This window comes from Haematobia irritans, chromosome 4 (assembly GCF_050003625.1).
Source record: "Haematobia irritans isolate KBUSLIRL chromosome 4, ASM5000362v1, whole genome shotgun sequence".
NCBI classification, from domain to species: Eukaryota; Metazoa; Arthropoda; class Insecta; order Diptera; family Muscidae; genus Haematobia; species Haematobia irritans.
The window spans coordinates 131225332-131249589 of NC_134400.1; the positions used below are offsets into that span (position 1 = coordinate 131225332).

Here is a 24258-nt window from a genome sequence, read left to right on the forward strand (position 1 = left end):
AACTTCGCAAAAGTTTATTTATGATTTATCGCTCGACATATACGTATTAGAAGTTTAGGAAAATTAGAGTCATTTTTACAACTTTTCGACTAAGCAGTGGCGATTTAACAAGGAAAATGTTGGTATTTTGACCATTTTTGTCGAAATCAGAAAAACACATATATGGGAGCTATATCTAAATCTGAACCAATTTCCATCAAATTTGGCACACATGGCTATATTACTAATTGTACTCCTAGTGCAAAATTTCAAACAAATTGGGCCAAAATTCTGGCTTCTGGGGCCATATAAGTCCATATCGGGCCTAAAATATATATATGGAAGCTATATCTAAATCTGAACCGATTTCAATCAAATTTGGCACACATGACTATACTACCAATTGTACCCCTTGTGCAAAATTTCAAGCTAATCGGGATAAAACTCTGGCTTCTGGGTCCATATAAGTGCATATCGGGCGAAAGATATATATGGGAGCTATATCTAAATCTGAATCGATTTCAACCAAATTGGGCACGCATAGCTACAATGCTAAGTCTACTTCCTGTGCAAAATTTCAACCAAATTGGGCCAAAACTCTGGCTTTTAGAACCATATTAGTCCATATCGGGCGAAAGATATATATGGGAGCTATATCTAAATCTGAACCGATTGCAATCAAATTTCGCACACTTCACTATACTACTAGTTGTACTCCTAGTGCAAAATTTCAACCAAATTCGGCCAAAAAATTATACTACAAATGCGCCCATCTTGAACTTTGTATGCCTCTAAATGATGGTGTGATGCCAGCCAGCGTGTACCAAATTGCAAGAGAAGGGAAGTTTTTCATATTTTTCTGTGTAAACAAATATTTTTTGGGCTTCGATTTTTTAGAACATCATTTTTAAGTGCAATCATATAATGTTCTTTTAGAATTGTGTGTTGGGTACAATAACGAAAATTCTTAAAGACAATTACTGCAAGTATATACATATCTTGTCATACCATTCGTCTCGTTGGTAACATCAGCAATGATGATAAGAGAGTTTTTTTTCGATTTTGATGTCACGTGGTTGTATTTTGTGGCGTTCGTTTGAGTTTTGCCTTAGTGATGAAGTTGGTTGCAATTTAAATTAACAAGAAAATGTTGATGCTGGAATTACTCTTTAGTGGTCAAAATGTTAAAGCTTATCGCCAACATTTTCAAACACATTTACATAAAGATGTGAACGCGTATGTCATGTTTCCAACCAAATATGTCCTCGTTCGTTACCGTCAAAAACACTCAACTTCAGTAACATTCTAATCTACATCAGCTTTTGAGCAGGAGCAAGCCGGCGGTAGTCATGAGTCCATGTGACATTGGAGCATGGACTCTTGTTAATACACCTTCAATACATCGTGTGTCAGCGCACAGTGTAGGAATTGCTATAATGGGGACATTACCACGATTGCCACTCGAACCAAAATGAATCTACCAAAATTGGGAGAAAATTCTACCCAAAAACTACCAAATAAATTTTTTTTTTCCAAAATTTTATTTCCTTAGAAAATTGAAATTAAAAATAGAAATTGTCAAAATTTTATTTCTTTAGAAATATTTTTTTTTTTTAATTTTAATTCTATAGAAAATTTTGTCCAAATTTTATTTCTAAAGAAAATTTTGTCAAAATTCTATTTTTATAGAAAATCTATAGAAAATTTATATATAGAAAATTTTGTCAAAATTTTATTTCTATAGAAAATTTTGTCAAAATTTTATTTCTATAGAAAATTTTGTCAAAATTGTATTTCTATAGAAAAATTTTGTCAAATGTTTATTTCTATAGAAAATTTTGTCAAAATTTTATTTCTAAAGAAAATTTTGTCAAAAATTTATTTCTAAAGAAAATTTTGTCAAAATTCTATTTTTATAGAAAACCTATAGAAAATTTATATATAGAAAATTTTGTCAAAATTTTATTTCTATAGAAAATTTTGTCAAAATTTTATTTCTATAGAAAATTTTGTCAAAAATTTATTTCTATAGAAAATTTTGTCAAAATTTTATTTCTATAGAAAATTCTGTCAAAATTTTATTTCTATAGAAAATTTTGTCAAAATTTTATTTCTACAAAAAATTTTGCCAAATGAACCAACAATAACAAGACAAAAACTTTATTTCTTTAATTTTTTTTTTTTCAAAATTATATTTCCATAGAAAATTGTGTCAAAATTTTCAAAAAATATCTATAGAAATCTTTATTTCTATATGAAGTTTTTCAAATTTTTATTTCTATAGACAATTTTGTCAAATTTTTATTTCTATAGAAAATTTTGATTGCTATAAAACATTATGCCAACATTTTATTTTTGTATAGAAAATTTTGTCAAAATTTTATTTCTATAGACAAATTTTGTAAAAATTTTATTTCTATAGAAAATTTTGTCAAAATTTTATTTCTATAGAAAATTTTGTCAAAAATTTTTTCTATAGAAAATGTTGTCAAAAGTTTATTTCTACAAAAAATGTTGTCAAATAAACCAACAACAACAAAACAAAAACTTTATTTCTTTAGAAAGTGTTTTTTTTTTCAAAATTGTATTTCCATAGAAAATTGTGTCAAAATTTTATTTCTATAGAAAATTTTGTCAACATTATATATCTATAGAAAATTTTGTCAAAATTTTATTTCTATAGAAAATTTTGTCAAAATTTTATTATTTTTTATTTCCAAAATTTTATTTCCATAGAAAATTGAAACTAAAAATAGAAATTGTCAAAATTTTATTTCTATAGAAATATTTTTTTTTTTAATTTTAATTCTATAGAAAATATTTTTCAAAATTTTATTTATATAGAAAATTTTGTCAACATTTTATTTCTATAGAAAAATTTTTTCAAAATTTTATTTCTATAGAAAAATTTTGTCAAATGTTTATTTCTATAGAAAATTTTGTCAAAATTTTATTTCTATAGAAAATGTTGTCAAAATTGTATTTCTAAAGAAAATTTTGTCAAAATTTTATTTTTATAGAAAATTTTGTCGAAATTTTATTTTTATAGAAAATCTATATATAGAAAATTTTGTCAAAAATTTACATCTATAGAAAATGTTGACAAAATTTTATTTCTATAGAAAATTTTGTCAAAATTTTATTTCTACAAAAAATTTTGCCAAATAAACCAACAATAACAAAACAAAAACTTTATTTCTTTAGAAAGTTTTTTCAAAATTATATTTCCGTAGAAAATTGTGTCAAAATTTTCAAAAAATATCTATAGAAATTTTATTTCTATAAGAAGTTTTTCAAAATTTTATTTCTATAGACAATTTTGACAAAAATTTATTTTTATAGAAAATCTATATATACAAAATTTTGTCAAAATTTTATTTCTGTAGAAAATTTTTTCAAAATTTTATTTCTATAGAAAATTTTGTCAAAATTTGGTTTCTGCAAAAAAATTCTGCCAAATAAACCAACAATAACAAAACAAAAACTTTATTTCTTTAGAAAGGTTTTTCAAAATTGTATTTCCATAGAAAATGGTGCCAAAATTGTATTTCTATATGAAGTTTTTCAAATTTTTATTTCTATAGAAAATTTTGTAAAATTTTGATTGCTATAAAACATTTTGCCATCATTTTATTTTTGTATAGAAAATTTTGTCAAAATTTTATTTCTATAGACAAATTTTGTAAAAATTTATTTCTATAGAAAATTTTGTCAAAATTTTATTTCTATAGAAAATTTTGTCAAAATTTGATTTCTATAGAAAATTTTGTCAAAATTTTTTTCTATAGAAAATGTTGTCAAAATTTTATTTCTATAAAAATTTTTGTCAAATAAACCAACAATAACAAAACAAAAACTTTATTATTTTAAAAAGTGTTTTTTATTTTTTCAAAATTGTATTTCCATAGAAAATTGTGTCAAAATTTTATTTCTATATGAAGTTTTTCAAATTTTTATTTCTATAGAAAATTTTGTAAAATTTTTATTGCTACAAAACATTTTGCCAATATTTTATTTTTGTATAGAAAATTTTGTCAAAATTTTATTTCTATAGAAAATTTTGTCAAAATTTTATTTCTATAGAAAATTTGGCAAAATTTTATTTCTATAGAAAATTTGGCAAAATTTTATTTCTATAGAAAATTTTGTCAAAACTTTATTTCTGTGGAAATTTTTTTTTTCAAAATTGTATTTCTATAGAAAATTATGTCAACATTTTATTTCTATAGAAAATTTTGTCAAATTTGTATTTCTATAGAAAGTTTTGTCAAAATTTTATTTCTATCGAAAATTCTTCAAAATTTTATTTCTATAGAAAATTTTGTCAAATTTTTATTTCTATAGAAATTTTATTTTTATAGAAAATTTAATCAAAATTTTATTTCCATAGAACATTTTGCCAAAATTTTATTTCTATAGAAAAATCTTGTCAAAATTTTATTTCTTTAGAAAAATTTTGTCAAAAATGTTATTCTCTAGAAAACTTTGCCAAATTTTTATTTCTATCGAAAATTTTGTAAAAATTTTATTTCTTTAGAAAAATTTTGTCAAAATTTTTTTTCTATAGAAAATTTTGCCAAATTTTTATTTCTATCGAAAATTTTGTCAAAATTTTATTTCTACCGTGGACACTATTAATGTATGTAAAAAACAACAATTTTGCCGCAAAATTTTTGTTTTTTTCATCAAATATAAAATGGGTATCGAAATCAGATACATAATTTCCGAGAAAATAACATGGTTGCGACAAACAAGTTCACCATCCATAAATTAAATTTTCCTCTGGGATGTGATCATATTCCTTCTTTGGCTGTATCTTAAAAACTTTTTGAATAAATTCATAGCTTCCTGATTTAATTCGGTCATCAGAGTTTCCACACCCAAAGGTAAAAAACAAAAAAAAAAAAAAAATCATCCGGAACGAAATTCCCCTTTCTAATAAGTATTTTCTTTTAGATCAAATAAATACGAATTTAAGATATGTGACACAACGATCGTGTCTAAACTTTTTATTGGCTTTTTTGGCGTCAAAAGAAGAGTTTGCTTGTCTAAAATTTCATTCCTCAGAAAAGAAAATTCCTCTTTCAGCGCTCTGTAGTTTACTTTCCACTTCATAGAGTAAAATAATTAACCTTCTACCATAGCACAATAAAAACAATTGAAATTTGTAACACTCGTCTAGTGTGCAAATCCTCTGACACATTATGGTTATAGATGATGGGAGGACATGGCCATAGACTGGAATGTTGTTGATGTTTAGAGTAAGCGATTTTAAACTACGGCATAACTCCACTATATCTTCATCGTACGAAATCGTATACAAATACCCAACATCCAGCTTATATGGACGGACATATTAAGGATGGACATAAACACTTTGGTTGTGCTCCTTTAACAGTAACATAGACTATGGCAGCTTGCAATAGCTGCACAGTTGCCACATTGAAGAGGAGAGAAAAAACAAAACAAAAATTGATAATCTGCATATTGAGTTAATTGCACGGAAGTAATGAACTTTATGTTTAAACAAAGTCTCGCCATTCACAACAAGTAGAAAATCACCATCATCTACACCAGGAATCATGTGAGTGATTGTTTAGTTTCTTATGGGTGGATTTTAAGCGCATCGTTTAAGAAACTCCATACATCTATACAAAAAACCAGAACTTAAGGTTTAAATGAATTCACAATGAAGATAAACAGGGTTGCCAAAGCGTAAAGTGTAGCGTTGGTTAGGAAAGGTATAGTGGCAGCCTGTTATTTTAGCCTCACTATTCCGACTATTCAGTCCACATCTGGTGAACTTCTCTCCTCCTCGAAGACATCTCCTTTTTATAGCCATTGAAGCCGCTTAGAGAAGCTTCAAAACACTCATAAATGTACTCAGGGGGAAATCTTTTTGGTATATTCCTCGGAAACCTCTCGTCGTTTTCTAGAAGCCAATGAAGTCAAATCAGGTGATTGGTCCATATATATAAACAGCGGTTTCTAGTAGCCCAAGGAGTCAAATCAGCTGGCAAAATCGCTAAAAGTTGCCAAATCAACCGTTACAAATGTAATTAAAGTGTTTGGGGAACGTTTGTCGACAGCCAGGAAGTCTGGATCGGGGGGAAATCGAAAACCGGAAGCCGCTGAGACGACAAAGAGAGTTGCCGGTAGTTTCAAGCGAAACCCTAACCTCTCTCTCCGAGATGCCGCAAATAAGCTGGGTGTATCGTCTACAACCGTGCATCGAGCCAAAAAACGAGCCGGACTATCGACTTACAAGAAGGTAGTGACTCCAAATCGCGATGATAAACAAACTACGACGGCCAAAGCGCGATCCCGGAGGCTGTACACGACGATGCTGACGAAGTTTGACTGCGTGGTAATGGACGACGAAACCTACGTCAAAGCCGACTACAAGCAGCTTCCGGGACAGGAGTTTTATACGGCAAAAGGAAGGGGAAAGGTAGCAGATATTTTCAAGCACATAAAATTGTTAAAGTTCGCAAAGAAATATCTGGTTTGGCAAGCCATTTGTACCTGTGGCTTGAAAAGCAGCATTTTCATAGCTTCCGGGACTGTCAACCAAGAAATTTACGTGAAAGAGTGTTTGAATAAACGTCTGCTGCCTTTCCTGAAGAAACACGGTTGTTCCGTACTCTTTTGGCCGGATTTGGCATCTTGTCATTACGGTAAAAAGGCCATGGAGTGGTACGCCGCCAACAACGTGCAGGTGGTTCCCAAGGACAAGAACCCTCCCAACACGCCAGATCTCCGCCCAATTGAGAAATACTGGGCTATTGTCAAGCGGAACCTAAAGAAGACCAAAAAAACTGCTAAGGACGAGTAGCAGTTCAAGGCAAGGCCCGGCAATTCGGATTTGGAAAAGCGAAAGCCTAACTGAATATTTTTCCTGAATTTTATACTAATTGAACTTGAAAAAGAAATTTAATTTGATTTTTTAAATAAACGATTTCACCGATTTACACGCGTTTTCCCTTGACCAAATTTTGACCGTATCCCCCTTTATAGGGGGGCTATACCAACACATGAATCGATACCCACCATATTCGGCACACGTATTTATGGTATCGAAGCATCTCCAAGTATACATTTTCAGGAAAATTGGAAAAAAAATTGTGATTTCTAGATGCCTAAAAATCAAATCTTGAGACCGATGTAGACCATCTGCGAAATTGACCTGCCTGTAAACAAGAACTGATCCACAAATCAGTGCGACAGTGTTATTATTGAAGGTTGTAGCGTGATTACAACATACAGAGGGACATGGTTATATCGTCTTAGAATTTCTTCTTGATCAAGAATATAGTTCATTTATGTAGTCGGAAATCGAAATTTCGATGTGTTACAAACGGAATTACATTCATCCTGAACGTGTCAATGTTTGGTTCGGATTATGATCCGACGGGGTTATGAGAGTTCTTTTTCGAAAATCGAAGGGAACAAATGATTTCTTTATTTTTTGCTCGGAGCTAGACGGCGTTACGTCCGAGACAAGCATCAAAAACGTTCCTAGAAAAAGTTTCCAGACCGTGTTATCTCTGGAAGTCAAAGACTCTAGTCTGGAAGTCAAAGACTCTAGTTTCTCTGGAAGTCAAAGACTCTAGTTTCCAGCAACCACGTATAATAATAGTGAATAATGAATATTTGATTGTAATGAATTAAATTTTTAGTTATAAAAGTGAATTTAAAATATTATGTTGTAAGCTGATTCCCTATAACTTAGCGTAAGTAATTGGAGTAATCAATTTTCCTTTAGAAACCAACAACATCACATCACCTATTACATTACAAGATAAACAAGTTACCGTTAGTACGCATGCTGGGGAAAAGTATGGAAAGCATGCGGTGTGTGAGATCTGGGTTAGTCGGTCGGCAGCAGGAATGAACACCCACGAGGTTAGTGAGCATCTGAGTAAATATATTGTAGAATATAGGAGAGGGAAACGAAAGTAAATAATTCAGCTAGAGGTGTGCGACCACTCTATCCATGTGTTCTTACTATTCCTCATCATTTCCTATTCCGTAGCTGGAGGTGTGCGATCACTCTCGTCACGTGTTCTCCTTTCACGGCATCCTCTCATATTCCTCAGCTAGAGGTGTGGGACCACTCTAGTCACTTTCCTCATCTATTCCACAGCTAGAGATGTACGATCACTCTACTCGCTTGTTCTCCTTTTTGTCATCCTCACCTATTCCACAGCTCAAGGTGTGCGATCACTCTAGTCATGTTCCTGCCTTTCCACCCTATCTCCTATTGAACAACCAGAGATGTACGACAACTCTAGCCACATGTTCCTCCTTTTTCGTCATCTATTCCACAGCTAGAATTGTGCGACCACTCTAGCCACGTGTTCTTCTTTTTCTCATCCTCTACTATTCCACAGCTAGAGGTGTGCGATCACTCTATCCACATGTTCTCATTTTTCCTCATCTACAGCTAGAGGTGTGCGCTCTTTCTAGCCACGCGTTCTAGCTACTGGGGGAAAGTTCTCTCTTATTCAACCGCTAGAGGTGTGCAATCACTCTAGCCGCGTGTTCCCCTTTTCCTCATCCTTTCCTAATCCCCAGCTAGGGGTATGCGATCACTCTAGTCGCCTGATACTCCATCTCCTCTAATTCTTCAACAAACCGAAATCCGACTTTCCGTCTCACACCGACAAAGATCCATGCATGTAGTGTTTACCTCTCCACACGTTGGCCGATATCCGACTTTCCCGCACCTTCCGGCTCACACCGCCAAAGTTCCATGGGAATAGTGTTTACCTCTCCACTCGCCCACGACTTCACCACCACATCTGTGGAGGCCCGCAAGATTCGACTGAGTTGAGGACCATTAGGTCTCGCCTTAGCGTATCCTGAGATCCACAACTGGTCATAACCAAATCTTGTAGTGCTTCATAAAAGTGACACAACCATCCTCTCATACCAAATTCGTAATTCTGTAACACAATAGTTTCTCACGACAATAGAGCCTATTACCTTAAAACCGTAATAACCGTGCCTTCTCCTTAATTCAGTCTGTTTCTGTGACGTTCCCCGGCCTCCGAGAGTCTCACCCCAGCCAAAGTTAGGAAAACCCGTCGTTACAGCGATCACCATACCACAGAGATCTTATCATTTTGCCCGTTGCGTTGTTTTATTCGGGCCATGTGAAAGCTTACATCTACTCGAAGATCGCAGTCTTGGCGATATGAAAATAAGCCCCAAAATTCCAAAGGAACAAGAAACAGGAAAAGGCCCCAAAAGTAGGGTGGTATATTCATACACTCGTAGACAAAAATGCGTTATATTAACAAAGTTTCTGCTCATCAATGAAATTTTTCGTACTATTCACGAATATTTTCATTGTCTAAACAAGTATATACGGTCGTAAGCTCGGCGAGGCCGAATCTTATGTACCCTCCACCATGGATTGCGTAGAAACTTCTACTAAAGACGACGAGCCACAAGACGGGAGCCACCGTGGTGCAATGGTGAGCATGCCCGCCTTGCCTACACAAGGTCGTGGGTTCGATTCCTGCTACGACCGAACACCAAAAAGTTTTTCAGCGGTGGATTATCCCACCTCAGTAATGCTGGTGACATTTCTGAGGGTTTCAAAGCTTCTCTAAGTGGTTTCACTGCAATGTGGAACGCCGTTCGGACTCGGCTATAAAAAGGAGGTCCCTTGTCATTGAGCTCAACATGGAATCGAGCAGCACTCAGTGATAAGAGAGAAGTTCACCAATGTGGTATCACAATGGACTGAATAGTCTAAGTGAGCCTGATACATCGGGCTGCCACCTAACCTAACATACTAAAGACGATCATCCACAATTAAATTACTTGGGTTGTCCATAATTATATATAGCCGCCATATAAACCGATCCCCCGATTTGGCTTTCGGAGCCTCTAAGAGAAGCAAATTTCATCCGATCCGGCTGAAATTTGGTACATGGTGTTAGTATATGGTCTGTAACAACCATGCAAAAATTTTTCCACATCGGTCCATAATTATATATAGCCCCCATATAAACCGATCCCCAGATTTGGCTTGCGGAGCATCTAAGAGAAGAAAATTTCATCCGATGCGACTGAAATTTGGTAGATGGTGTTAGTATATGGTCTCTAACAACTATGCAAAAATTGGTCCACATCGGTCAATAATTATATATAGGCGCCATATAAACCGATCCCCCGATTTGGCTTGCGGAACCTCTAAGAGAAGCACATTTCATCCGATCCGGCTGAAATTTGGTACATGGTGTTAGTATATTGTCTCTAATGACCATGCAAAAATTGGTCCACACCGGTCCATAATTATATATAAAGCCCCCATATAAACCGATCCCGAGATTTGGTTTTGCAGCCTCTTGGAGCAGCAAATTTCATCCGAGTCAGTTGAAATTTGGTACATTGTGCTAGTATATGGCCGTTAACAACCATGCCCCATGCCTAACTAGGTCCATATCGGTCTGTAGTTATGTATAGCCCTCATATAAATCGATCCCCAATCACAAAAAATTGGTCGATATCAAGTTCATAATTGTATATAGCCACCATATAAGTGACCCCCATATTTCAATTCTGGCTCTTTACCACGTATGGACTAACTCACAATTTAGAGAACTCCCATTTACTTATAGAAAAACATTTTATACATTTTTTTCTGGTATACATTTGAATCACAAATGGTAACCACTAATTTCCCTATTTGTAGGTAAGCCTTAGCACATATAGAAAATATCCCTGTTTGTCTCTCGTTGATAGATTTTTCAAAAGGAGATAGTAATGTTTACCATCATGTTTTGTAGTATCTCTCTTCGGTTGTTCTGTATTTGAGATATTTTACATTCAGAAGAAGACAAGAACAACCACAAAAAAAAATTGGAGGTGATTGGAAACATTTTTGGTGTCATGTGGAGGAAACGATTCGCTTGACTATGCTTTTGGGGAGTGTGAGTTGAATATCTCATTGGCATGGTCAAGTCAATGTGACGTTTGGTCTCGGTACCCTTGCCATATCAACCATCGAAAATCAGTAGCAGTAGTTTCAAGCACCATGTTTTAAGCGTTAATGAGCTCCCCATCAAAGAACAAGATAACCACATAACAACGGCCCAACCATCATTGTAGAATCACAAAAATCTTAGCTCTGATCCGAAAAGAAGCGAGAAGGATGGAAAGTTTAGCAAACTGTTGAAAATCCTTTGATAATGATTGGCAAGTTTCATTTCTTTTAGAGACCATCATCTTCTTACATTATGAGTGACACCTTTTTCATATCCACCATCTTAATGGGCTGGTGGAGGACCCACAATGATTGAAAGCCTAAAAACTCCAATAACACATTTGCACTTAATTATACTCCAAAAAAACCCACAAAATCCGTTAATAAGACTTTTAACTGGACTGATTCGATTTTTGTCATTCATTATGGATTTTCGGCAATGGCCACAAATAATTTTAATCTTTAATAAGAATGTCAAAAAATTGACAGCTGTAACAATGAGACAACTTTTTGATTTGGCCGCCTGTGATCCAAAATGAAAATAATTTTTTTCTTTGAAATTGTGACCATAAAATGTCAACTTTCTACAAGGGATAAATCCAAATTAACGGAATATGTCGGAGTGCCATATTTCATCAATGAAACCGATGAGAAATAGCGAGCATACTTTAATATAATATAATAATTTTACCAAACAAATAAATTTAAAAGTTATTAAAGCGGGGCTAACTATATGATGATCTATAAAAACTCTACCGAAACTTAAAGAAACATATGTGATCCAAAGATTTTAACCACTACTTAAAGTATCTGGTAGTGATTCGTCTTAGAAAATATTTTGTAGGACCAAGACCACCTTACAGCCAAATTTTAGGAATTTGGAATCATTAAAAAAAAATTTATTGGATATGTTTTAAAAAAGGGATTTCAAATCCCCTTTTAGTAGATTTTGAGCCTAATGTGAGTGAGCTGTAATCTAAGCAAAACGAATAAATGAATTTTAAAGTACAATTTCAAAAAGATATTTCAAAGTAAATGAAGCAGGAGTTCGTACACGGATGAAAAAGACTGTTTTTCATATGTTTGGCTATAAACATTATATGTTTGGAACACAAATTTTTAAACACAATATTTTTGAGTGCAAGCATATAATGTTCATAAACTAGCATAACATGTTTGGGACATATATGTTAATATGTTAGAACATATTATGTTTGGGACATAAAATGTTTGTAAATATAATATGCTTGGATGCAAACATATATTAATTTAGAAATAGCCTATAAACATATATGTGTTTAGTAGCTTGGAGCGCTATTTAACAGGGAGCGATACTGAATTAAGTTGGTGGTTGTTGCTTGTTATTACAAAATTAACATTTTATTTTTCCTTGGGCAAATGATCAGCTACTTCTTTGATCCATACAAACTGTGTGGTCCGCTGTTCGAATCCACGTCCGGCAAAAGGTAAAATTAAAATAAAAAAAAATCATACAATTGAATAATTTCTTCTACAATGTTTGTATTACAGAAAAAGGTGCTAAGAACTAAAAAATCTCGTGGAAGTTAGAAAGATGTCGGGGAATATATAATTGGGCAGAAAAAAAATTTAGAGCATTCAGGTCGAAAACCTATGTTGTTAGCACCTATATTACCTGTTTATTTTCATAATTCATTAAGATTGTAAATATATAAATAAATAAATAAAATTTTGAGCACAATATTGTTTGGGAGAATTTTTTTTAAGGATATAATATTATTGGGTGCAAAATGCTTCAAACCTATTATATGGTCACATAATAACATATTGTTTTTTGGAAGACAACATTATTGAATTTGGATGCAAAAATACAAAATGTTTGGAACTTAGACTACCCAAACATATATTGTTTAGACCAATATGCTTTCAAACATATTATATATTGGTAGAGATCAAACATATAAATGTTTGGGCAATACCCAAAAATGTATATGCTTGAAGCAAAATATGTTTGGGAGTATATGTTACAGAAGCGATTTTTTGTGAGGGTGTAGTCCTATTACGTCTTATCATGCGAACCGGGAAGTGACAGCCGGAGCATTATAATGATGCAAGGAGAAGTCGGTCTAATTCGGCATATTAAAGTACATTAGTCGCCATTATAATTTTTCTGGTAACGCCTATGACAAAAATTTGTCAAAATTGTTTTTCTATAGAGAATTTTGTCAAAATTTTATTTCTATAGAGAATTTTGTCAAAATTATATTTCTATAGAAAATTTTGTCAAAATTTTATTTTTATAGAAAATTTTATAAACATTTTATTTCATTATTGTTGTTTTGATTTCAGCTTAAAACCATGTATTGCTTGTCAAATTTATTTTGGCAAAGCCCTATAGACTGCAAGACGGTTCCATGGACAGCTGTTTCGGAATTACCACATTCTATTCAGCATCCTTTACTTGCAGCAAAACCCTCAATCAGAATAAATTCGGTTAATTCAATAAACCCAAATTGAACTACACTTGAACCTCCAGAAACAAGTAAGGAAAGTCTAAAGTCGGGTGGAGCTGACTATATTATACCCTGCACCACTTTGTAGATCTAAATTTTCGATACCATATCACATCCGTCATATGTGTTAGGGGCTATATATATACATTTAAATATCACTCGATCTGGACAGAATTTGATAGACTTCTACAAAATCTATAGACTCAAAATTTAAGTCGGCTAATGCACTAGGGTGGAACATAATTTTAGTAAAAAACAAGTAAGTAAAGTCTAAAGTCGGGCGGAGCCGACTATATTATACCCTTCACCACACCCAGAGAAGGAATATGATCACCTCAAACATGTTTTAAGAGCAAAATGTTATTTTTGGGTGGTGACCATGTAACATGGTTTTCGCAACCATATTATTTTCTCGGAAATCATGTATCTGATTTCGGCAAGCAGGTTATATTTGACGAGAAAATAACATTTTAGTGACAAACATGTAACATGGTCACCCTACAAAAATAACATTTTGCTCTTGAAACATGTTTGAGGTGATCATATTCCTTCTCTGCGTGCACTATGTAGACAAAATTTGTGTTACCATCTCAACTACTTCAAATTTGCTGGGAGCTATATAAAGGTTTGCATTTCCAATGGAGACAATTTTTTGTACTTTTGCAAAAACTCTAAATCTGAACCGATTTCAACCAAATCTGGCACACTTACCGATACTATTAAAGGAAACGTCTGAGACCCATCGTTTAGTATACCGATCGTCTTTGAATTAAATTCTGAGATGTAGCTCCCATATATCTTTCGTCCGATTTGGACATATATGGCCTCAAAAGCCAGAGTATTGCCCTGAATTGCTTCACATTTGTCACATGTAGACTTAGCAGTGGCGATTTTACAAAGCTATTGGTTAGATTTTGCCAAGATATATGGTCAAGTATTGGTTGTGATATATTATTTAGTCAAGTCAGGCGACTTGGAGCCTTATTTAAAACTAAACCGTTCTGTGGAAAGTCTGGCATTACAGTGTATAGGATATGACTAAGATATGGGGAAATCATCACAAAGTGTGGGAATTTGGCCATATTTGTATAAACCGGAAAAACGAATATATGGAGGCTTTATCTAATTCTGAACCAAATTAGATCAAACTTGACACACGTAAATATCATATTAAATATATTCTCCGTGGAAACTATGCAGTCAATTGGAGGAAAATCCCATTGAAAATGGGTCTAAAATATGAAATAGTCTACCATATTTTCCAAACTCTGGTGTACATACATATGGGAGCTATATATAATCTGAACCGATTTCGACTAAATTTGACATGCATAGTTAGAATAATAATTCTGCTATCTCTGCAAAATTTACATAAATGGGAGTATAACTCTGGCCCCCGTGGTCATTTAAGTGTAAATCGGGCGAAAGATATATATGGGAGCTATATCTAAATCTGAACCGATTTCAACCAAATTTGGCACACTTACCGATATTGTTCAACGTACTCCTTTGCAAGCGTTGAAGCAAGTCATGGCTTTTGAAGCCATGTAAGTCCAAATCGGGCGAAAGATATATATGGGAGCTATATCTAAATCTGAACCGATTTCAACCAAATTTGGTAGACTTACCGATACTATTAAACGTACTCCTTGTGCAAAATTTGAACCAAATCACAGCAAAACTCTGGCTTTTGAGGCCATATAAGTTCAAATCGGACGAAAAATATATATGGGAGATATATCAAAATCTTACCGATACTGTTAAACGTACTCCTTGTGCAAAATTTGAACTAAATCACGGCAAAACTCTGGCTTTTGAGGCCATATAAGAGCAAATCGGAAGAAAGATATATATATATATATATATATATATATATATATATATATATATATATATATATATATATATATATATATATATATATATATATATATATATATATATATATATATATATATATATATATATATATATATATATATATATATATATATATATATATATATATATATATATATATATATATATGGGAGCTACATCTAAATCTGAATCGATTTCAATCAAATTTACCAAGCATAGGTAGAATGCCAATTCTACTCTTTATGCAAAATTTCACGTAAATCGGTAGTAAACTGTGGCCTCTGTCATCAGGGTTGGCCTGTCACAAACTGTGACTTTTGCGACATACATTTGCGACGGTATAATACGTACACCCTCACAAAAAATCGCTTCTGTAACATATACTCCCAAACATATTTTGCTTCAAGCATATACATTTTTGGGTATTGCCCAAACATTTATATGTTTGATCTCTACCAATATATAATATGTTTGGAAGCATATTGGTCTAAACAATATATGTTTGGGTAGTCTAAGTTCCAAACATTTTGCATCCAAATTCAATAATGTTGTCTTCCAAACAACAATATGTTATTATGTGACCATATAATATGTTTGGAAGCATTTTGCACCCACAAATATTATATGCTTAAAAAAAATTCTCCCAAACAATATTGTGCTCAAAATTTTATTTATTTATTTATATATTTACAATCATAATGAATTATGAAAATAAACAGGTAATATAGGTGCTAACAACATAGGTTTTCGACCTGAATGCTCAAAATTTTGTTTCTGCCCAATTATATATTCCCCGACATCTTTCTCACTTCCACGTTATTTTTTAGTTCTTAGCACCGTTTTCTGTAATACAAACATTGTAGAAGAAATTATTCAATTTTATGATTTTTTTATTTTAATTTTACCTTTTGCCGGACGTGGATTCGAACAGCGGACCACACAGTTTGTAAGGATGAAAGAAGTAGCTGATCAATTGCCCAAGGAAAAATAAAATGTTAATTTTGTAATAACAAGCAACAACCACCAACTTAATTCATTATCGCTCCCTGTTAAATAGCGCTCCAAGCTACTAAACACATATATGTTTATAGGCTATTTCTAAATTAATATATGTTTGCATCCAAGCATATTATATTTACAAACATTTTATGTCCCAAACATAACATGTTCTAACATATTAACATATATGTCCCACACATGTTATGCTAGTTTATGAACATTATATGCTTGCACTCAAAAATATTGTGTTTAAAAATTTGTGTTCCAAACATATAATGTTTATAGCCAAACATATGAAAAACAGTCTTTTTCATCCGTGTATGTCGCAAAGGTCGTAAACCTACTGTAGAAAACCTAATTTTGAATAGAAGAAATCCTGAACATATTTTAATTTAGATTGACGGCATTCGCTTTTTTCGAAATTTGTGAAAGTTTTTCCACTTATTATCATATGACGACGCCCATTTTCCGGAAACCTGAACCCGATATGACAATTTTTTTCCATATATATACTAAAGGTAGCCTATACATGCTATGAATCAAACATTATTATAATCGGATGATTATTTTATAACTCGGGAGAATACGGGTTAAAGCTAAGAAAGCTAAGAAAGAAATCCACGGTTACCCTGGAAAATGTGGGGACTAAAACCTTCTCTTCGCACATACCATCGTCTTGGATATCATCGAATTTGCTGCCTAGCTGACGCGACTAAAGTATTTTGAGTTTGCGACTTTTGTTACTTTTTCTACATTTACGACACGTATGTGATGTTTACGACGTTTACAACTTTGCGACAGTCGCAAACCTAAAAAAAGTTTGATACAGGCCATCTCTGGTGGTCATATGAGTCTAAATCGGACAAAAGATATATATGGGAGCTATATCTAAATCTGAACCGATTTCAATCAAATTTACCAAGCATTGGTAGAATGTCAATTCTACTCTTTATGCAAAATTTCACGAAAATCGGTAGTAAACTTTGGCCTCTGTGGTCATATAAGTCTAAATCGGACGAAAGATATATATGGGAGCTATATCTAAATCTGAACCGATTTGGCTGATATTTTGCAACTTTTTCGAGACTCATAAAATATTCGGTTATACTGAATGTGAAGAACATCGGTTGATAAACACGCCAATTATGACCAGATCGGGGATAAATATATGTGGCAGTTATATCTAAATCTGAACCGATTTTCTCCAAAATCAATAGCGATTGTCTTTGTCCCAAAAAACGACGCTATGCCAAATTTGAGGACGATCGGACTTAAACTGCGACCTGTACTTTGCGCACAAAAATACATGAACAGATAGACAGACGGACAGACAGACAGACGGACAGACGGACAGACAGACAGACACACAGACAGACAGACGGACATCGCTAAATCGACTCAGAATGTAATTCTAAGACGATCGGTATACTAAACGATGGGTCTCAGACATTTCCTTCTTGGCGTTACATACAATTGCACAAACTTATTATACCCTGTACCACAGTATTGGTGAAGGGTATAAATATGGGAAACGTTTAAATCGGAAGCAATTTGAAGGAAACTTTGAAAAAGTTTATTTATGATTTATCGCTCTACATATATAGTATTAGAAGTTTAGGAAAATTAGAGTCATTTTTAAAAATTTTCGACTAAGCAGTGGCGATTTTACAAGAAAACTGTTGTTATTTTGACCATTTTTGTCGAAATCAGAAAAACATATATGTGGGAGCTATATCTAAATCTGAACCGATTTCAACCAAATTTGGCACGCATAGCTACAATGCTAATGCTCCCTGTGCAAAATTTCAACTAAATCGGAGCAAAAATTGGCCTCTGTGGTCATATGAGTGTAAATCGGGCGAAAGCTATATATGGGAGCTATATCTAAATCTGAACCGATTTCAATTAAATTTTGCACGCATATCCACAATGCTAATTCTACTCCCTGTGCAAAATTTAAACTAAATCGGAGTTAAAAATTTGCCTCTGTGGTCATATGAGTGTAAATCGGGCGAAAGCTATATATGGGAGATATATCTAAATCTGAACCGATTTCAACCAAATTTGGCACGCATATCCACAATGCTAATTCTACTCCCTGTGCAAAATTTCAACTAAATCGGAGCAAAAAAATGGCCTCTGTGGTCATATGAGTGTAAATCGGGCGAAAGCTATATATGGGAGATATATCTAAATCTGAACCGATTTCAACCAAATTTGGCACGCATAGCTACAATGCTAATTCTAGTCCCAGTGCAAAATTTCAACTAAATCGGAGCTAAAGATTGGCCTCTGTGGTCATATGAGTGTAAATCGGGCGAACGATATATATGGGAACTATATCTAAATCCGAACCGATTTTAATAAAATTTTGCACACTTGACTACACTGCTAATTCTACTCCCTGTGCAAAATTTCAACCTAATTGGGGTAAAACTCTGGCTTCTGGGACCGTATTAGTGCATATCGGGCGAAAGATATATACGGTAGCTATATCTAAATCTGCACCGATTTCAATGAAATTTGGCACACTTGACTATAGTACTAATTGTTCTTCTTGTGCAAAATTTTAAGCCAACTAGGGTAACTGCGACCTATACTTTGATTACAAAAATTTGTTCACGGACAGACGGACATCGCTATATCGACTCAGGAGCCCACCCTGAGCATTTTTGCCAAAGACACCATGTGTCTATCTCGTCTCCTTCTGGGTGTTGCAAACATATGCACTAACTTATAAGACCATGTTCCACAGTGTGGCGCAGGGTATAAAAAGTTTTTTGATAGTCGGCTTTGCCTAGAAAAATTTACAAGCATATCTCTTTTCCTTTGCCAAAGTCAAGCAAAAAAAAAATATTTCTATAGAAAATTTTCTCAAAATTTTATTTCTACAAATAATTTTGTCAAAATTTTATTTCTATAGAAAATTTTGTCAATAATTTATTTTTGTAGAAAATTTTGTCAAAATTTAATTGCTATAGAAAATGTTGTCAAAATTTTATTTCTATAGAAATTTTTGTCAAAATTTTATCTCTTTAGAAAATTTTGTCAAAATTTTATTTCTATAAAAATTTTTGTGAAAATTTTATTTCTATAGAAAATTTTGTCAAAATTTTATTTCTATAGAAAATTTTGTCAAAATTTTATTTCTATAGCAAATTTTGTCAAAACTTGATTTCCATAGAAAATTTTGTCAAAATTTTATTTCTTTAGAAAATTTTGTTAATATTTATTTCTATAGAAATAGTTGTCAAAATGGTATTACTACACACAAAAAATTTTTTCTCTGATTCAATCACCAAATTAATTGATCCAATTAATTTTTTAATTGAAATGTCTTCAATCACGAAAATGATAGTATCAATCACAGTTTTAATTGGACATAGAAAAAATTCTTGATTAAAAAATTAATTGATTTTTTCAGCAAAATTCAATTAATTTTTTAATTGATTCAATTAAAAATTTAATTGATGTTGATTGCAAAACGCAATTAATTTATTAAGGTAACTATTTTTAAAAAGGTAACTATTTTTAATTACTTAGTTAGATTGGCTTAGAGTTTTTATTTGGATTAACAAATGATTGTTTGATATACATTTTTAATTAAAAAAGTAAAAAAACATCAGCACTTTTTTAACTGAATTAGTCTTCCGAATTTGATTAAAAAGTTAATTGTATCAATTAATTTTTTAATTAAACATTTTAAAAATTTCAATCATTGACTTAATTAACTTAATGTGTCTATCATGATTAAAAAGTTAATTGTATCAATTAATTTATTAATTGAAAAAATTTTCAACTTCAATTAACTTTTTAATTGGAAATATTTTGGTGATATTTTTTTCTGTGTACAGAAAATTTTATTTCAATTTATTTCTATAGAAAATTTTGCAAAATTTTATTTCTATAGAAAATTTTATAAAAATTTTATTTCGATAGAAAATTTTGCCAAAATTGTATTTCGTTAGAAAATTTTGTTAAAATTTTATTTCTATAGAAATAGTTGTCAAATTTTTATTTCTATAGCAAATTTTGCCAAAATTTTATTTCTATAGAAAATTTTGTCAAAATTTTATTTCTATAAAAAATTTTGTCGAAATTTTATTTCATTGTTGTTTTTTTTTTTTTTTTTTGATTTCAGCTTAAAACCATACATTGACTATACTACAAGTGTAGCTTAACCAACAGAGGAAAAGAATGTTTGTCAAATTTATTTGGGCAAAGCCCTATAGACTGCAAGATGGTTGGTTCATCAGCATCCTCTACTTGTAGCAGAACAAATATGATTACAGTACAAACCAACAATATAAAAAAAAACACGAATAAAATTTTATTTCTATAGAAAATTTAATTTCTCTAGAAAATTTTGTCATCATTTTATTTCTATAGAAAATTTTGTCAAAATTTTATTTCTATAGAAAATTTTGTCAAAATTTTATTTCTATAGAAAATTTTGTCAAAATTTTATTTCTATAGAAAATTTTGTCAAAATTTTATTTCTATAGAAAATGTTCTCAATATTTTATTTCTATAGAAAATTATATCAAAATTGTAGTTTTATAGGAAATGTAAACCTTTTTTCGGAAGGTTCAAGTGTGGTTTATTGTTGGGTTTAATGAACTGCCTGAATTTATTCTGATAATTGGTTGATAGTTTTGCTGCAAGTAGAGGATGCTAATGAGGAATGTGGTAATTCCGAAACGTGCGTCCATCCAACCATCTTGCAGTCCATAGGGCTTTGCCCAAATAAATTTGACAAACATTCTGATGAGAAATGTGGTAATTCCGAAACGTGCGTCCATCCAACCATCTTGCAGTCTACAGGGCTTTGCCCAAATAAATTTGACAAACATTATTTTCCTCTGTTGGTTAAGCTACACTTGTAGTTTAGTCAATGTATGGTTTTAAACTGAAATAAAAAAAACAACAACAATGATTAAAGAACAAAAACCAACAATAACAAAACAAAATTTTATTTCTATAGAAAATTTGTCAAAATTTTATTTCTATAGAAAATTTTGTAAAAATTTTATTTCTATAGAAATTTTTGTAAAAAATTTATTTCTATAGAATTTTTTTTCAAAATTTTATTTCTATAGCAAATTTTGTCAAAATTTTATTTCCTTAGAAAATTTTGTCAAAATTTGATTTCCATAGAAAATTTTGTCAAAATTCTATTTCTTTAGAAAATTTTGTTAATATTTTATTTCTATAGAAATAGTTGTCAAAATTGTATTACTACATAAAATTTTATTTCAATTTATTTCTATAGAAAAATTTGTTAAAATTGTATTCCTATAGAAAATTTTGTCAAAATTTTATTTCTGTAGAAAATTTTTTCAAAATTTTATTTCTATAGAAATTTTTGTCAAAATTGTATAGAAATAGTTGTCAAAATTGTATTACTACATAAAATTTTATTTCAATTTATTTCTATAGAAAAATTTGTTAAAATTGTATTCCTATAGAAAATTTTGTCAAAATTTTATTTCTGTAGAAAATTTTGTCAAAATTTTATTTCTATAGAAATTTTTGTCAAAATTGTATTTCTATAGAAATTTTTGTCAAAATTTTATTTCTATAGAAAATTTTGTAAAAATTTTATTTCTATAGAAATTTTTGTAAAAAATTTATTTCTATAGAAATTTTTTTCAAAATTTTATTTCTATAGCAAATTTTGTCAAAATTTTATTTCCTTAGAAAATTTTGTCAAAATTTGATTTCCATAGAAAATTTTGTCAAAATTCTATTTCTTTAGAAAATTTTGTTAATATTTTATTTCTATAGAAATAGTTGTCAAAATTGTATTACTACATAAAATTTTATTTCAATTTATTTCTATAGAAAAATTTGTTAAAATTGTATTCCTATAGAAAATTTTGTCAAAATTTTATTTCTGTAGAAAATTTTGTCAAAATTTTATTTCTATAGAAATTTTTGTCAAAATTGTATTTCTATAGAAAATTTTGTCAAAATTTTATTTCTATAGAAAATTTTGTAAGAAATTTATTTCCATAGAAAATTTTGTCAAAATTTGATTTCCATAGAAAATTTTGTCAAAATTTTATTTCGATAGAAAATTTAGTCAAAATTTTATTTCTTTAGAAAATTTTTTTAGTATTTTATTTCTATAGAAATAGTTGTCAAAATTATATTACTACAAAAAATTTTATTTCAATTTATTTCTATAGAAAATTTTGTCAAAATTTTATTTCTATAGCAAATTTTGTCAAAATTTGATTCCCATAGTAAATTTTTTCAAAATTTTATTTCGATAGAAAATTTGGTCAAAATTTTATTTCTTTAGAAAATGTTGTTAATGCTTTATTTCTATAGAAATAGTTGTCAAAATTGTATTACTACAGAAATATTTATTTCAATTTATTTCTTTAGAAATAGTTGTCAAAATTGTATTAATATAGAACATTTTGTCAAAATTTTGTTTCTATAGAAAATTTTGTTAAAATTTTATTTCTAAAGAAAAATTTGCCCAAATTTTATTTCTATAGCGAATTTTGCCAAAATTTTATTTCAATAGAAAATTTTGCCAAAATTTTATTTCTATAGAAAATTTTGGCAAAATTTTATTTCTATAGAAAATTTTGGCAAAATTTTATTTCTATAGAAAATTTTGGCAAAATTTTATTTCTATAGAAAATTTTGGCAAAATTTTATTTCTATAGAAAAATGTGTTAAAATTTTATTCCTATAGAAAATTTTGTCAACATTTTATTTCTATAGAAATTTTTGTCAACATTTTATTTCTATAGAAAATTTTGTCATTAAGCATTTTGTCATTGAGCTTAGCATATAGCACTTAATATAGGTCATAACCCATTGATAAGAGACAAATTCGCCACCATACCGTATTTAACCTAATCTCGGGTTCACATGCTTTGGCGAGGTCAATCTTTCATTTACTTCTTGTGGCTGTCTAAAACTCATACTGATAATAATCTCATTCAGTGCAATGTTCTCATTCGCCTAGTGCAACCAGATAAAAGCATAAGGGACAAATTTTTCACAGACATTTCCTCATTACAACCAGTTCGAGAGGATGTTAATTATAACTTGGAATACAAAACCACCGCTGCACTAAATACAATAGAGAATAGCACATGGTGTTTTTTCTATCATTCGATTTCATATTTTTTTATTTTTATTTTTTGCTCTGTTTTGTTATCATTAACCACTATAAAGGGGAGAAAAAAAATGAAAACAAAAACTTTTCAAATGGAGAAAATGTGGTTGTTACTAATGTTGTAACAACACCAGAGATATAATTTTATTGTCATTTGTGAATGGATGATGGTGATAGAGTGATGCCGATGTTGACGCTGATGTAAATGTGAATGCTGGTGCTGTGGTGACAAATTTTCACACAATTAAAGTGGTGCAAGAAACAAAGCAAAGTATGCCACCAAACTCCGCCACGTTTTCCATGGTGATTTTCTATGGTGCAAAGTTTTCCCGATTCTCTGCTGCGTGAGAACTAAATTGAGACAAAGACATATGAGATGAGTTTTGTGTAAAATCATTTATGGGATGTGGGGATAGATGCCCAATAGGAGATTTCTACAATGGGAATTGTGAAGATATCGAGACTACGTTTCAGCGCCCCAAAGTATGCAAATAATTTCAAGAACATTTCTGAAATAGATAAACATGTTTACGGTCGTATCTAGTTATTTAAAAACAAGTGAGTTTCTACTTTAGTCGGGTGGGGCCGACTATATTATACCCTATACCATACATAATAAGTAAACATAATCATTTGGGGCGTATCGTTAAAATAGGTTTGAAAGAAAAAAATTTTACCAAAAATCTTTCAACCATAAAAACAAAACTTATTTCGAAATTTTTATAACTAGTACGGAAATGTTATTTCTATACAAAATTTTGTCAAAATTTTATTTCTATAGAAAATTT

General features: G+C 31.0%; 1 protein-coding gene across 1 annotated transcript in view; it reads right to left on the reverse strand.

Annotated features, from left to right (window-relative positions):
- Nucleotides 1–8667: 8667 nt before the first annotated feature.
- The window catches only part of LOC142235767 (uncharacterized), a 79435-nt gene continuing 63844 nt past the window's right edge, over nucleotides 8668–24258 (reverse strand). Inside the window, exon 3 of the mRNA XM_075307024.1 lies at nucleotides 8668–8856. Coding sequence (XP_075163139.1) covers nucleotides 8668–8856 — 189 coding nt within the window. The remainder of the gene's footprint in view (nucleotides 8857–24258) is intronic.